This window comes from Anabrus simplex, chromosome 9, assembly GCF_040414725.1.
Source record: "Anabrus simplex isolate iqAnaSimp1 chromosome 9, ASM4041472v1, whole genome shotgun sequence".
NCBI lineage: Eukaryota > Metazoa > Arthropoda > Insecta > Orthoptera > Tettigoniidae > Anabrus > Anabrus simplex.
In genome coordinates this window covers 13,960,008-13,977,289 of record NC_090273.1, presented here as the reverse complement: position 1 = coordinate 13,977,289, position 17,282 = coordinate 13,960,008, and the positions used below count along the sequence as shown (strand labels likewise).

The 17,282-nt window shown below is 41.0% G+C and overlaps 1 protein-coding gene across 1 annotated transcript in view; it reads right to left on the bottom strand.

Moving 5' to 3' along the window:
* LOC136881320 (protein nubbin) overlaps window positions 1-16,570 on the bottom strand; it is a 394,577-nt gene extending 378,007 nt beyond the window's left edge. The window contains exon 1 of the mRNA XM_067154133.2: window positions 16,498-16,570. Coding sequence (XP_067010234.2) covers window positions 16,498-16,570 — 73 coding nt within the window. The remainder of the gene's footprint in view (window positions 1-16,497) is intronic.
* Window positions 16,571-17,282: the final 712 nt, after the last annotated feature.

The window sequence follows — 17,282 nt, the reverse complement described above, 5'->3', positions numbered from 1 at the left end:
CCCCCCACTCCGGGCTCCTCCGCTAGGCTCTGCTTGTGTATTGATTTTAATGACATAGTCCACACGCTGTGCTGGCGGGATAAGACCTGGGCCACAACCGTTCAAGAGGATGCACTTTGCCCAATTCACGGTTGAGTAAGACACTACTTGCTGGGGTTCCCCGACTCTCATTCTCAGAGTCGTACTGGCATGTAGCTGTGCTGCTGTTCAGCCCCACAATTGAAGAACAGAGAAGGGGATGGAGCCTTAAGGAGACAATCCAGAGATAATCAGATCTTCTTTCCTAATGTATGGCAGTATGACAGCTTTGGCATCACCGGACGCTGAAGAAGTATAATAGGGAAATTAGGAGAAGGCCAAAGCTTACTAATGGTTCTACGTGCTCATTATAGGGTCAAAGGCTAGTATATAATAATAATAATAATAATAATAATAATAATAATAATAATAATAATAATAATAGCTCGGAAGTTGAGGAAAAGTCCTTTTTTTCTCGAGTTTTCGAAGACGGGCGCACCATAATATATGTTCATTGTAGGTCACTGTAAACCAGAAAATGGTGTGATTTATTTGTCATTTTTTGCCTTGCTCGGCGGTTTGGTATTTTTAGTCTTTTTAGGTCTTAACGGCAACGCCACCTTCTTTTGACCACATTTGTACCGCCCATTCTCAATTCGGATCGTTATAAGTCCATCCATTACCTCTTAAATATCTCTTCTGTAGTACGAGTAAAAGTGAAATGAAATGGAAAATGAAACTAATACTTGAGAAAACCAGGAGTGTCCAATTATGTGCAAGATAAGCGAAACACTGAAAGGAGAACTTTTTAACGCAAGCGGGGGTTCGAATCCCACTGTCGGCAGCCCTCAAGATGGTTTTCCGTGGTTTCCCATTTTCACACCAGGCAAATGCTGGGGCTGTACCTTAATTAAGGCCACGGCCGCTTTCTTCCTACTCCTAGGCCTTTCCTTTCCCATCGTCGCCATAAGACCTATCTGTGTCGGTGCGACGTAAAGCAAAAAAAAAAAAAAGAAAACAAGCGATTTTAGACACATTTTCTGGAAGTGCATTTAGGCCGGAAGTAGTTTTCGAACTTTGTTGCTTTTAGTTTGACAGGGATATTCAAAACTCACCATCTGAAATCTTTTCGGGCCCTTTGGCCCTTCAACTTTCGGCACAATGGAGGAAATTGCTTAATTTTATGTTTTTCGTAGTTTGGGAGCCTCTACTTTGTGTGCTAACAAATGTTCTCAACATTAAAAGAAGAAAAATCAATCAAAAGGAATGTAGTGTTTACTTTCAGCCCATGGGTTTCATCCTCGCTCCAGCTACGCTGTTTAGCGCATGCCTTGTTCTTGTGAGAAGCTGAATGCAGGAACAGCTAAGCGAAGTATTAACATCAGACATCAGACATCGTCTGGACGAGCCAGAGAAATGTGACGTATCTGACTCACCCTGACTACTGTCAGGCTGGCTTTGCACCCATCAGTTCTACGACAGGCATTTCATAAACTTCGGTCACAAGAAACGAGACCTGCTCTCTAACGGAGCCTGATTTTCGGTACTCACAAAGAATGTTCTCAGAGTTTGTTGTACAAATATTAGCACTGATAAAGAAATGAAGCGAAAATAAATGGAAGGTTTTATGCTAATTTGAACCGAGTGGAATTAAAGAATAAAAATACCTATTGACACAGAATGAAAGCTTGGAGCTGCCTCGGTCTTTCTTATGCTAAAGACAGCCATGCCGCACTTTTACTCCAACAGTTGTTGTTTGCGTCTCAGACTGCTTTGATACAGCCCTCCATGTTTCCCTTTTCACTACAACATCATGCATGTGCTCTAGACCAGAGGTGCTCACGCTGGGCATTCCGTCCCGTGGCCGATGATCGTGTGCTCGTCAACCACAGTGACGTGGCTTCGTCACAGGCCGTGAAGGTTGGCAGAAGTTGTCCAAGTCAATCTCCATCACTGCTGCGAAACGCAAGAAACGGAGGCAGAAAATAATGACAGAAAGAGGACAGGAGTTAGGCCTAGAACCTCAAATATGTTTATAATGTACGTAATGAATTACAATTTTCACGATTAAATTTTAGTTGTAATACGGAGGTAAGGTGGATAAGCTGTGGCTTGTGGTTGTTTGGGTTTAAATTATCTGATAAACTCAGGAACAATCCAGTCATGCTCACCGGGAATAAAATCAGTGGGGTTATTATTTTATTTGAAGGCATTCTGTACATCTATCTGGTGGATACATTTATATTATTATACTTTAATCTTGGATAATAAATATAAATAATATAATATAATATAATAAATATCGATGTCTTCACTCGTGATGAATCTCCCTCTCGCTATTATCGTCGGACGCCTGTTAAATTTTATATACTATTTTCAGAAATTCAGTAAACAGGGAAAGTCACACAACACTGTGCAAAATCATTTTTGCATTAGGTAATTACATTACTTTTTGCTAATGGATAAGAGGAATTTTACTATTTTAAAAGGAAATACTGTCATTCCCATCCAATGAATTGTAAATCGTAGCTTGTACGCTTAAACCCTGTACTTTTGTAGATTGTAACACAAAAATTAGAAGGTGCCAGTTTTTGAATAAATAAATATAAGAAAATTAAACTGACTGTTTATATCGAGCGCAGTATAAATCAAACCGGAATATGTGGAAAAGGTCAGTTATTTGTTGCGATTATAAAGTTTTGTTTTAAATAATGTATCCCAATCAGCACTTCGGTGAGTAGTGGAAGAAAGCTTCGTAATCACAATCGAACGTCAATGCTCTCTCGCTTCACTGTTTGCTACGTAAGCTGCCCCATTTACGCCAGGTCAGCCCGCCCGCACTGGGCTAGCCTCAACGAGCGCCCAGCTGAGCACCTCTGGTCTACATTCACCTCAAAAGCTCACTGGGTGTCTTAAGATGTGTCCTATCATTCTGGCTCTTCTTCCGATGTGTGGTGCTCTGAATAAAGATCTAAGAAGAAGAGAATGGCAAAGTTTGGAGTGTACTCATGCATGAAGCACAAACATGAGTACTTACGAAAGAGAATGAAAGAAGCACAAAAGCCTTTGAAATGTGGATGTACTAGGAGATAGTGGGTTCGAATCCCACTGTCGGCAGCCATGACGATGGTTTTCCGTGGTTTCCCATTTTCACAGCAGCAAATGCTGGGGCTGTATTTTAATCAAGGCCATGGCTGTTTCCTTCTCTAGCTTTTCCTGTTCCATCGTCGCCATAAGACCTATCTGTATTGGTGCGACGTAAAGCCAACTGTAAAACAAAAAAGAAAAATGTGGATGTGAAGAAGAATGGAGGGGGAGCTGAACAGGTGCTGAGTCAGAAGAAAGAGAGATGTTACGAAAGATGAAGTGGCTTTATCACCGTTTGTACAGAGACTGCGATGGAAGGTGAGGTACATGGAAAGAGAATGACAGGAGGGAAAATATTCCAGCTGATAGAAAACATTACAGTGAAAAAATGAAATGGCTTATGGTTTTTAGTGCCGGCAGTGTCCGAGGACATGTTCGGCTTGCCAGGTGCAGGTCTTTTGAATTGACGCCCGTAGGCGACCTGAGCGTCGTAATGAGGATGGAATGGTGATGAAGACGACGTATGCACTCAGTCCCCGAGCCAGCGGAATTAGCCAATTTTGGTTAACATTCTCGACCCTACCGGGAATCGAACACGGGACCCCTGTGACCAAAGGCAAGCATGCTAACCATTTAGCCATGGAACCCGACATTAAAGTGGAAAGAACACACGAACTGCCGAAGATCGGGACACATGGTGGGACGGATATAACAGGACCTGCCAACCTGCAGAGCAACCTTTGGTGAAGATGATGATGATGATGATGATGATCACGATGATCATGTCAAAGCCGGATTCTGGTATTTCTTTAAAATGTGCAGAGCAAGTTCTGCTCCATACATATTGTTTTCGCTTTTGCTGGCTTTGGCCTACTTGCTCAACCCGTTGTGACCCATGTCAAAAAAGTTCGGTGAGTTCCATGTTTAAGCAATAAATCTTTAAGTGTACCCTTCTTATAAATATGCTATTCGGATGTTCTTTACATTATTTTTATATTTTTATATTTTGAAATCCTTATTTTGATTCATAATATTTCGAAAATCTTCAGCTCATATGTATGGCCATGTAATGCCGTGCATGTGTGTCAGTTATTACCTCTCTACCTTCAACATTCCATGAAGTACTGCCTAGTTAAATGTTAACCGACTTTTGGGTCACTCTGTATTTAGCCATTTTAATTACATACGGTATAAATCATAACCCTAGACATAAAATAACTGAAAATTATAATTTGTTTGAAAGTTATTTAACGTCGATTGCGCCTTCCTAATCGAAGACAAGAACAACTGTCCATGGTCCTCTTGTGGGAGAGAATTGTAGCACTTTCTCAGAGCTTAGCCGATAATCCTTTCCCACAATACGCTCCTGGCATTAAACATTCCAGAACAGTTAACTGATTCCGAGGCTTTCCCTCATTTTTACAGTAAATTCACATAAAAAGCACCTTTCGTCCCTTGGAGTAACGCCCTTAAAATGGGTAGAGGAAGGGGGAGAAAAGGTTCTGGCTTAAAAAAGTGGAGAAAGGGACGAGACCTTGAAAATACAAATTGTACATAAAAACCTCTTTTTTGTCCAAAACTGAACCTGGGAAGCCCACCCTCTCTCGTACAAATATAGGGGTAGAAACTGGCCCTTCTTCTTTACCCTCGCATAAAAATCAGCTGCTAAAGGGATGCAAAATTCTCTGGCTTGTCTTGCTCCCCTATGCACAGCAAGAGCGTCTAAAGTTTCCCATGAATTGGAAAGCTGGTTTTTTGTCTGCCCATATGTTGGGTTCACTTCTCCCTGAATGTGGAGACTGTGACGTCAGAGGGGGATGGATATATGTAGGTCAGCCTAGCGAAACTTCTCTGTGGCACCTGAGGTCTCTTCGTCAACCAATCGTGAAGGACACTCTCCTCAACATCTGCCATCTCAGATCAATATCACCACTTCCGGTGCGCTACACAGTCTTGATTTTAAGATAATTATCTAAAGTGTTCGGTGGGAGTGATTCGACAACAATAAACTTATTTCGTGGGATATTACCTCCGCTGTGACTTTTAGTGGTCGTTATATTGTATTATTATTATTATTATTATTATTATTATTATTATTATTATTATTATTATTATTATTGATTCGTTATGCCCGAGAGACGAGTGCGTCTGACCTTATGTAGTACAAAGTTTCTTCCCAATATCTCTTCATTTGTTCACTTAATTCTAGACGAATGATTTTTTCGCTTTAGCGATGAACGCGACATAACGTATTTTGAAGCGACTTTAACGAATCATGTGATTCTGGTTAAGGAATTAGTTATTTCGCTTTCGCGAATTACAGCGAATTAAAGCGACATGGCCACTTTAAAGCGAAATTTACTTATTTTGCGATAAGTGTGAAAATGCAGCGAAAATAACGACCTTAAAATTGTATTCCAATGTCACGTGTGTGAAGGAAAACAGAAGACAGAATAAGGATTTCTCATTTCGATAGAAGTATGTCTTCGAATTAATATTCTATAAAATCCCTTAATGGCATGGTCATATTGGGTGAAGGCTACGGCCATGTAGGGTCAAAGGGTAACTTGTTATGTAATCTTGATAGGGCTGTTATATAGGCTAATCAGGATTACATAAGAAATGATCAATGTTTATCAATATTGCTTCTCTTTATTTATCTATCTTTCACAAACAAATTCACAAATCTTATTTCGTGAAATAACAAGAAAAATCGTTTACTCTTCGCGAAATCGAACCTAAGTTAATGCGAAAAAATGATGTCTCTAGTTCTGCCCAAGTGATGAGCAGTTTGAACTTATTTTGTACAAATTTTTTTCCTCCCAAGTTCTCTCCATTCGTTCACTTAGTTCCTTCCTGTGTTCTTCCCTCCATTCTGTACATTTTCTTTAAGTTTTCTCTTTGAATTTCTGCTTGCTTACTAAGCTTCTAAATTTGTTCTATCTTGAGTGATTTCCTCGGTAGTAGATCTTCGTTCATTTCCACTAACCAAATGAGGAGCTTAAACACCACTTAGGTAACTTTTAACAATTATTTTGTTTTTGTGTTAAAAATTCTTGTTAGCATGCCATCCATGCTCGTGCGTTCTCAAAAGTAAATTGGTCGTAAATTAAATCTGTTTTTCATTGCACAGTTTTACCCTGGAGCATGAACACGTCATTCTAACAAGAATTTTTAACACAAAAAATATTGTGTAAGAAATCACTTAAGTAAAATTTGCAAGAAGGTTTTTCTGGGATAATGCTGGGTTTAGAAATTAGTTTGTCAGCCTGCTGTTATCCCTTCTGTTCAGGTGTCCATATAATTCGAATCCCCTTTTTATAACTATATGTGTGATTGTTTCCTGTGACTGGGTACATTTCTTACGGTATGGGTTTTTTTCAAACAAATTCCATTTTCGTGTTTTGGTCCTAGGATTTTGTTTTTCGATGTTTTATATTTTTGACCTGCTGCCAGTTATCATGTTCGCCGGGCTGAGTGGCTCAGACGGTTAAGGCGCTGGCCTTCTAACTCCAACTTGGCAGGTTCGATCATGGCTCAGTCCGGTGGTATTTGAAGGTGCTCAAATACGACACCCCCGTGTCGGTAGATTTACTGGCACGTAAAAGAACTCCTGCGGGACTAAATTCCGGCACCTCGGCGTCTCCGAAGACCGCACAAGTAGTTAGTGGGACGTAAAGCAAATAGCATTATTATTATTATTATTAGTTATCATGTTCTCGAAGCCTCTGGTTTGACGACTGTGTTGTCGAGTCCTAATGTTGAAAATATTCTTAGCAGACAAAGTAGGGATCACCATACTATTTCCTCAATTGTGCCGAAAGTTGAAGGGCTCAAGTGCCCGAAAAAGTTTTAAATTGTGAGTCTTGAGTAGCTCTATCAAACAAAGAAAATCGAAAATCACTTCCGGCGTAAATGCAGTTTCGGAAAAGAACAGCCTAAATTAGCTTGTTTCTTTACTCGCATTCTTTTCGATTCAAATCCTAGCCAAATTCACTTATTTACACAATTCTTTCTGTAATGTGTTCCTTGGTTCAATAGCCTCAGGAGGTTTTTTAATTTTTTGAAAAATGTTCATACCGAATGTAGTTATAAGGGCATAAGTGAAACTCTGCAATGACTCACACTAGCGCTCGTAGTGGTAGAAAAAGGCGAACTGCTAATCTAATCGACCGGATAAGGATGATTAAGAAAATGATGTAATTGTTAGGAATAAATAAAGAATGCGTTCTCATACTTCATTATATTTTATTTACCTAAAATTCGTAGCTCATATCCCCAGGATGATTTCAACATTGAGTTGCTTGCCTAAACGGCTAGAACTGTGGATTTTTGATAATAGATTTGTGGTTATATCAGTTCCAGGTGATTTTGTAAGCTCTTTACGGCTTAGCGCTTCTTTCTTTCCTTCCTGATTTATCTCTGCTGGTTGAATAATTTCCCTTGTATGTGTATGTTTAGTCATCAGCCCGAAGGCTGGTTGGATCCTCAACATTTCCACCATGAGGTGTCATAGATGGCCTAGGCATCACTGAAGAGGCGTACTAGGGAAATGAGGAGTGAGGTAGTTTCCCGTTGCTTTCCTTACCGAGCCAGAAGTTGGTATTACCTATCAGTATGCTAAGCCCACTGAAATGCATGCACTAACCGACCCTATAAGCAACATTTTCACACCAGTCATAGCAGGGACTGGCTGCGTAAGGAATGGTATTACTATCATCGCTCATAACTCAGTCACTTTCATATTGTCAAAGCCAAGGATAAGACAGAGACAGATCAATGAAAGTAACAAAATTGCTCTAGCCCATACCAAAAGACTTAGTGCAGTGTAAACACTAGGTCCTGCCAGCAAAGGCATTAATTTCCCTTAGATACTTGAATTTACCTGCTTGGAAAATTCTTCCGAATTTGGTGATTAGTGGTTAATTGTCGAATTTTGATTAAGTTCCTTCCATGTCCTGTGTCGTTTAATATGACATTTCAAATCCGGTTTTGGCTGCTATTTCACGAAGTTTTTCTATGGATTGGATTGCTTCTTTGGTTTTGCGAATTTAGAATTTGTTTTGTTCCTTTTCGGAATCCTGCCTGATATTCTTCTATTAGGTGGTACTTTTTCGGTTTTCGGAGACGCCGAGGTGACGGAATTAAATCCTGCAGGAGTTGTTTTGCGTGCCACTAAATCTACCGACACGAGGCAGACGAATTTCAGCACCTCCAAATACCAACGGACTGAGCGAGGATCGAACGGGCCAAGTTGTGTTCAGAAGATCAGTGCCTCAGCCGTCTGAGCCACTCAGCCTGGCGAGTGTTAACTGGTCGCTCACTTCTGTTTCCTCTTAAAACAAAAATCACCTCCACAACCTACAGAGGGATCTACCCAGAATTCTGAAGGAAGGTGCACTGAAGATAGCTTTAGGGAAGGTGTCGTTCCTGAAAGGCAACACGCGGTCGCGTAGTCTCTGTTCCTTGACTGATAAAACTTTCACAGGGTCATGTGCTATAACCACTGCGGCGAGTGTTCCCCGGCTCGTAAAGAAGAGAGAATATCATGGATTTTTATCCCGGGCGGACATTATCTTCCCCGGCACTGCTCTTATTACGGACTATTAATGCTCTATGTCGTATCGTAACCTCCAGCCACACATCACTTTACTCAGCAGATTATCATCGCGGGAACGACCTCCTCGTATTATTATTATTGTTGCTCTCATTCCATTTTAATTACTATAGACCATATAACACGCAGGAAACGAATATAACGGAGGAGAAATTTGGAAAACGAATCACAGAGTAGTTGCAACTCCGTAATTTGGCGATGATAATGTCATCATATTGGCCGTCCTGCGATCTAGGGTAAGAAACCTCTCTCTGCTTATTAGTTATTAACATTTCAATTTTACACTTTCATACTTGTAAAACGGTTAAATTCAATAACTCTAATAAACAAACGAAACAAACAAACCCCATGGCACTACAGCCCTTGAAGTGTCTTGGCCTACCAAGCGACCACTGCTCAACCCGAAGGCGTGGAGATTGCGAAGTGTCGTGTGGTCAGCACTACGAATCTTCTCGGCCGTTAGTCTTGGCTTTCGAGACCGGGGCCGCTATCTCACAATCAGATAGCTCCTCAATTCTAATCACGTAGGCTGAGTGGACCTCGAACCAGCCCTCAGGTCCAGGTAAAAATCCCTGACCTGGCCGGGAATCGAACCCGGGGCCTCCGGGTAAGAGACAGGCATGCTACCCCTCCACCAGGCGGTCGGCTCATAACTCAAATAGCGTTGTTGATTTTTTGTTTAATTAGGTATAAATAATTTAGTTATTAATTAGGCCTACTTACTCAATCATTACTAGTTTTATGATATCAATTACTATTTTCTGATGCTTAATCAATTTAAATTCTTTCATAACATAGCTAAGACACAATATTTATGTCTATTTGTATACAATGCCGGAAAAAACATGCAATATCATCAAGGACAGTGTAATTTTATTCAGAAGGGATGTGACGGATAGTTAATCGTTGCAGGAGTATATGCTTAAAAATTCAGACCGAATGAAACGCACATGTCACGTTAAAGGGTGCTCAAACAGTCACATCAATACGCAGTGTACCGCCCTCTGCCGGCAATGCACAATCATGAAAATGCCGAAGAGCATTCTGCGATAGATTATCACAAGCATCTTGTACCTTTTGATGCAATGGTTCTTGCAGGCTCTGCAGAACGCGTAAGTTCCCGCTTCATCATGCCCCATACGTGTTCAATTGGTGAGAGATCCGGTGAACTTGCTGGCCAGGGTAGATGTTGTACACCACGTAGAGCACGATGCGACGCAGCAGCTGTATGTGCACATGCATTGTTCTGCTGAGAAAGCACATCACCCTCATATCAAAGAAATGGCAGTAGCATGGCAACAACCACCTGTAAATTGTAGCGTGACTGCAAGTTGTAATTCATGGCCCCCCACACCATGAAGCCTGGAGTGTCGTGGGCGAATGAGGCCGCTCACCAGGTCCATCACCTGCTAACAGACAGAACCTACTCTCGTCACAGAAGACAACAGAGCGCCATTCCTCTCTCTAGTCGACTCTTTCACGACACCAATGTGGCCGTGCTTGGCGGTGTCGTGGTGTCAGAGGCACTGCTGCAAGCAGACGGTTCTCAATGGTCCTTGGTGACACAGCAGGTGCAACATGTCGTACCATGATGATGCTCTGTCAGTCAGGTGCGTCTGTACTACAGGGATCACCAGAGTGTGTTCTATGGGTGTGGGAATGTTGCACAGACCAGCAGCGGCACAGCACCGATACATTGTGACCAACATGTGCAGCAATCCCCCGCAGGCCCACAATCCGACCCCGTTAAAACGGCTCCATTTGTTCAGCAAGAGCGCGCACTCTTCGGCGGGAAACAGTTGTATCCTACAATGAATGTTGCAAACACTGTTCACCTCTAACCTCAGCACAGTTACTGCGTCAGAGTCAAAACAGAGTGCGCACCGACAAGCTTCCTGATGGCCATCTGATCGTCCATGTCCGTGACAGGTTGCTTAAACCATTTTATAGTAATAAACACCTACTTCTGATCAAAATTTAATTAAATGACAACCTTACTAGGTCCATGTCATACGAAAATAATTAAATGCTGATTATTGCTTTATTCCTCAAATAATAGTCTACCTATAAAATGATTACGTCTGCGTGGTTTGTGCCCTGAAATCTAATGTGCAAGATGACAGAAACACAAAATATCCAAACCAGAGGAAATAACCAATGATAGTTAAAATCTCCGACCTTCCGGAGTATCGAACCACCGTCCCCATGGAAAATGATAATGCGTTAGCCACTGAATCTGACATTCGCTGGGTAGGAGTGCAGTTCTGGAAAAACCTTAACTTCGTCTCGCGAGTATTTACAGGAGTTCCATCTGCATGCCCTCCATGGCCTGTGCGGTCTATTATGGAATGTGAAGAAGCTAGTCCATCAATCAGCAGGCACGAGAGACGGTCCGTCGCGTGCCCTCCTTTAACCCTTCCTTCACCTGCCTCCACACGACACGGTCCTTTTGTACACACGTCCGCTTATGAGCCTCCACGGCCGCACTCACCAGGGAGAGTAATAATAATAATAATGAACGGGGGGAAAGCGCGTGTTAACCAGCTACGGCTATGGAAATACGTTCTATATTGAGGGATGGGTGGGTTCGAACCTCATCGTCGACTCTCTTGACAATGGTTTCCCATTTTCACTTCGAGACAAATACTGAGACAGTTCCAGTTCATAGGCCATACTCAATTCCTTTCTTCTCCTTACCCAATTTCATTCACCATCATTTATTACATCTTCATTACCCCCCTCATTTGCACGAATAAGCCAGGTTGGGGAGAGTTGAACAGTCGACTGGGAAAGCAGGATATGTCATCAGCATAAAGTAAACGGTAGATCGCAGAAAACTATGGTAAATATTCGTTTGTAAATCGGGAATTGATGATTGAAATGCATTATGTGCAGCTGTCTTCGATTCTTTTCCCAAAAATGTAAAATACTTCAAGAATAGACTCCAGCATTCTGCAAACTGTGTGTACATTTCAATGTGGCGGTGTCATGTTTTAATGCAAAGCACAATCCACTCTAAGTTGTAGTATTAAGGCATCTGAATTGTTTAAGGTGTGTGCGAATGTGTACAGACTATGAACGCGCTGTATTTACAAGGCTAAGATAAAACTTAGTAATTGGAATCTATTGTAAGTTATAGTGTAACAATTTGAAATACTTAAGGTTCGTGTGAATTTGTTTATGACGGTGTTGTAAGGTTGTAAGCCGTAGTGTTAAGCACTGGAAACACTTAAGTAGTGTGTGAATGATGATGCTGGATTTAAAATGTTAAACTACTCCTATTAGTGAAAATGAAAACCTACAACCTGTTTTCCAGGCTTTGACCGGGTGGGGGATGTAATGAATGAAACATATATAGGCTGTTATTACGATGGGGTCGCCGCTCCCAAAGTGATTTATATTAATGAGTGATAGATGCTATGAAATGAGAATGGAGTGTGTTGCTGGAATGAAAGATGACAGGGAAAACCGGAGTACCCGGAGAAAAACCTGTCCCGCTTCCGCTTTGTCCAGCACAAATCTCACATGGAGGGACCGGGATTTGAACCACGGTATCCAGCGGTGAGAGGCCGACGCGCTGCCGTCTGAGCCACGGAGGCTCCCACTCCTATTAGTATTTCTTGTAATATTTTCTTTTGATGAGATTGCTTGTTGTAGGCTAGTCTTGTTATTGTAGTAGTTGTTGTTGATGGGTAGTTATGGTTTAATTTTACTTTATCACACTATTTCTCTTGCTATTTGATTTACGTCGCACCTACACAGATACCGTAGGTCTTATGGCGACGATGGCACAGGAAAGGCCTAGGAATGTGAAGAAAGCGGCCGTGGCCTTAATTAATTTGCCTGGCGTGAAAATGGGAAACCACGGAAAACCACCTTCAGGGCTGCCGACAGTGGGATTCGAATCCACTATCTCCCGGATGCGTATAACACTATTGTAAGTTATCATTGCAACCGGGATATTTCCCAATTGCGATGCTTTTGTTAACAACAACTACTACTACTACTACGACGACGACGAGGAAATTTTGAAGTTTATAACTTGCGACTAATTGTGGCAACAAATGATGATTTTTAGGTAGCTGATTGTATTGTTTTAATATGAACTACTTATTTGCCAATAATATGTTGATGATTCCATTAAGAAATATATATACGTTTTTCTTCTAAAAGCAATCATCCTGAACGAACGGACTTCATTTCTGCACTTAACATTTTGCGGCAGTGATATGTTCCCAACAGCACATTGAGTACTGAAACTGTTTGCTGTCTCACCACTGCCATCCCTGAAATATTTAAAAGGTTATTTGCAGACTGAATGTGTTAGCTGTCTTGTATATACACAAAGAAAAACACGCGACCGTAGAAAATTCTATAAGCTGTCCAAAAACCTAGAGGACGTCTGTTATTGTAAACATCAACATGAATACAAATGTGTCTTAATTAAATAATTGTGTTATTTTGAAAGTTTTAATTTAGTCTTTCTAATTTCACTACCTCACTCCTCATTTCCCTAGTATGCCTCTTCAGTGACACCCAGCCCATCTATGACACCTAATGGTGGACCTGATGAGGATCCAACCAGCCTTCGGGCTGAATACCCAACATACATAATTTCACAATATGCACCCAACATTATTTCATAGAATTCCACAAATTTTAGTATGTAATATTCCCCTCAAATATAATTTCTACGTACGCCCCTGAATAGCACCGTGTAGGCGTACCTCAAGCGTTCATTTTAAAAACCTAACAGAGGTTAAGTTCCTTAAAATTAGTTTTCCAAACTTTTAAACTTTGCATGCTGAATGCGACCCCATTAAAAAGCAAAGCAGCTTCACCCCTCTCGCATTCCCCGTGTTCCTCCTCCTTGCCATCATTGGTTGAGACGAACTGCTCCCCCTCACAACTCACTTTGCATTTACTAAAAAAGGTCGACCGGTAATAACATGGAGGTGTCCACGACAATGCAGCCGGTAAGTGATGGATTTGACACCAGGAAAGGGATTTGCAAGATCACGCTGATATTTGGAATAAATCTTCTCTTAAAATATCGAGCGCTCCTTTATATTCGATACCATTAGGGTAACCGTCCTTGTTTGCTTCTGAATGCCTTTTATCCACCGCTATTCTTATTAAGTTATATTTCACAGTGTCCCTTTCTTCCCTCAAAACAGGTAACTTGTATGTTTATCCAAGGAGGACACAAGATTGGCTGACGGGGAAAGAAACAGAATTATTCACGATACACTCGTGTTCAGTTTCAGGATTTTCTAACGGCTGAGATGTCTGTTCTTAGAAATTAGAGGTGTTAGTGAGCGATTAGGGTCGCGTAACTGTGAGCTTCCAATCACGAGATGGTGGGTTCGAAACCTACTGTCGGCAGCTCTGAGGACGGTTTTCCGTGGTTTCCCATTTTTTACACCAGGCAACTGCTGGGACTCCATCTTAATTAAGGCCACGGTCGTTGTCTTCCCAGTCCTATGCCTCTTCCTATCTTGCATACCCGAAAACGTTCGGTATGTTAGTGCGACCGTAAACCACCACCAAATAATAATAATAATAATAATAATAATAATAATAATAATAATAATAATAATAATAATAATAATAATAATAATAATAATACAAATGGAAGGATTCCAAGGGAGGAAGGAAAAGAAAACAGGCACAAAGTGGACTGAAGACAGGAAAAAGAAACACAGTGAAACAATGAAAGAATACTGGAAGAAAAGGAAAGAACAACTAAGGAGGAACAATTGAAATTGTAACGTGGTCCTTAGAAGGCCAGAACGCAAGAATAATAATAATAATAATAATAATAATAATAATAATAATAATAATAATAATAATAATAATAATAATAATAATAGTCATCATCATCATCACCTGATATCAGTTACCGTATTGCAGATATGCTCTTTATTGTATGCCATTCAGGATCTGCCTGTCAATTCTATTTTCCTCTAACAGATGACATAGTAACATGGAACTCTGTTAAGCCATCCATGGCTGAGTTTTAATTAATTTTGTCAGGTAAACACCAAATGTGACACCAGAGATCTCTTACATAGCGACATCGTTCGACAAGGAGTCTCCAATGGACATTTTGTTACGAACTTAAGAATTCCGATTTACAGCACTCTGATGGGTTTGAACCCGCGACCTTTCAATCCAGAGGCCGACATTTTAGCACAGAGGGAGCTACATAGTTAGAAAATTTCCTAAACACTGACTAAGCCCGTAAAACTTCTTGTGAGAAACCATCGAAGTTTCACTAAAGAAAGAAAGAGAAAGAAAGAAAGTAAGAAAGAGAAGATAATTATTTAAAAAGGAACATTATTATTATTATTATTATTATTATTATTATTATTATTATTATTATTATTATTATTATTATTATTATTATTATTATTATTTCTTTGTTTGTTTGTTTGTTTGTTTGTTTGTTTGTTTGTTTGTTTGTTTGTTTGTTTGTTTGTTTGTTTGTTTGTTTGTTTCTTAATCCGTTTACCCTGCAGGGTTGGTTTTCCCTCGAACTCAGCGAGGGATTCCACCTCTACAGCCTCAACGGCAGTGTCCTGGAGGGTGAGACTTTGGGAGGAGGACCAGTACCTCGCCGAGGCGGCTTCACGTGTTATGCTGAACAGGGGCATTGCGGTAGATCCGAAGGAATAGACAAAATCTAGCGGCAACATCATTTTTGTCGGATGCGAGTACGACCATTGAGTGCGCGCACAAACTCATCCCTTACGCACGGCTATGAAGTGTTGTTGAATTCAATCCCTGGAGCTATTGAAAGCATGCGGAAGGGTGGTTGGTAGTTTGAAAGCCACGCGCAGGATTTGCATAAGGTAGCGAGCGATAGGCACCACCCCTTTCGCAAGAGGGATGAGATTTGAGATGGCGGCGAAAGTCTCTCAAGCATGGCTGAAAATTTCAATGGTGTTCAACATTTAGAATAATATGTACCATTCATTTCTGTTCATGAAGCAATACAAAGAACTAAGTAATCATATATTGTTGTACTGACGAGAGACGTTTATCCCTGTCTTCCTTTATTGTGTTTCAAACTTCGTTTCAAACCAGTTGTGAGGTACAAAATGTAAAATGTACAATTTATGGGATTAAAAAATAGTCATTTTCATTCACATGTTGCAACATCATCTTTACCTTTGGAAATATGAAAGGGAATGAGGTATGCGAGGTGGCCAGCCCCTATGACGTATAGAACAATGTTATTTGTTTGATGGTTCTCTTTGCGGATCAGTGGTAAAATCGCAGGTTCGAGCCTAGCTCAGACCAGTAGAATTTGACGGTGCTCAAATACTTCAGCCTCGTCACATAGAAGAACGGCTGAGGGGACAAAGCTCGGGCACCTCGTCATCTCTGTAAACCATAATAGCTGATAGAATGTAAGACCACATTTGTTATTGCTAATCATCACTAACTGGTGGCGAATTTTACATAGACCTTACAGACCTGAAACTAATTTTGCCAACATTTCACTCCTAAGTCCAGGAGGATTGATCCTGTTTCATCCCACTAAACATGAATAGAATATTATATATATAAAAAACCTGGTATGCTTATTCTTCTAAATTTGGCGACATTGAATAACATCCCTCTGTGGGTGGGGGCGGTAGAGTAACATCCAAGGTATCCCCTGCCTGTCGTAAGAGACGACTAAAAGGGATCCAAGGGGCTCTCAACTTGGGAGTTTGGGGTGGCAACCACGGTTACTTTAGCTGAGTCCTGGCGTTGCTTCCACTTACCTGTGTCAAGCTCCTTGCTTTCATCTATCTTATCCGACCTCTCTTGGTCAAATCTTGTTTTTTTCCACCCCATCGCTATTACGTCTGGAAGTCTACGGAGTCTTTCATGTTCACACCTTCGTGGCTCTTGTCTTTCTTTGGCTGATACCTTCATTTTTTGAAGTGTCACACCTCTTCAGTTTTTCTCTCTGATTAGTGTTAATAGAGGATGGTTGTCCAGTTGTACTTCCTCCTAAAACAATAATCACCACCACTGTTGAACGACATATATTTTTTGGTATATTACACAAAGTATTTCTTCGACCTGGGAAGAAGATGCGAACTTTCAGCACAAACTATTTTACACTTGTATGAAACGTGTTCTCCCTATCATAGCTTTTCACTTCCTAATCGTCCGGTTGCGTGGCTAACTGGTTAGCAATCTGTCCTTCGATCCAAGGGATCCCGGGTTTGATTCCTAGCCAGGCCGGATATTTTAATCTCCATTGGGTAATTATTCCAATTCGAGGACTGGGTGTCCCGTGTTCATTACAAGTAGGACCCCATCCTCACAGATGCCCAGGTCGCCTACAGGGAGTCAACTCGATAGACCTGCACCGGACCTCTTAATTAATATAAATGACCTTAATTGTTGAGAGTCAAATGTATGTTAAGGGGAACTGGAGAAATTTTACTTAAAAGCGGGAGTGGCAGGTCCGGAATGTCACGTTTCTTGTTTTCTATTTGATTTCTATGGGCATTGAATTTTTTGTTTCGTAAGTTGGCTGTGAACTGTTCCAGAAGAG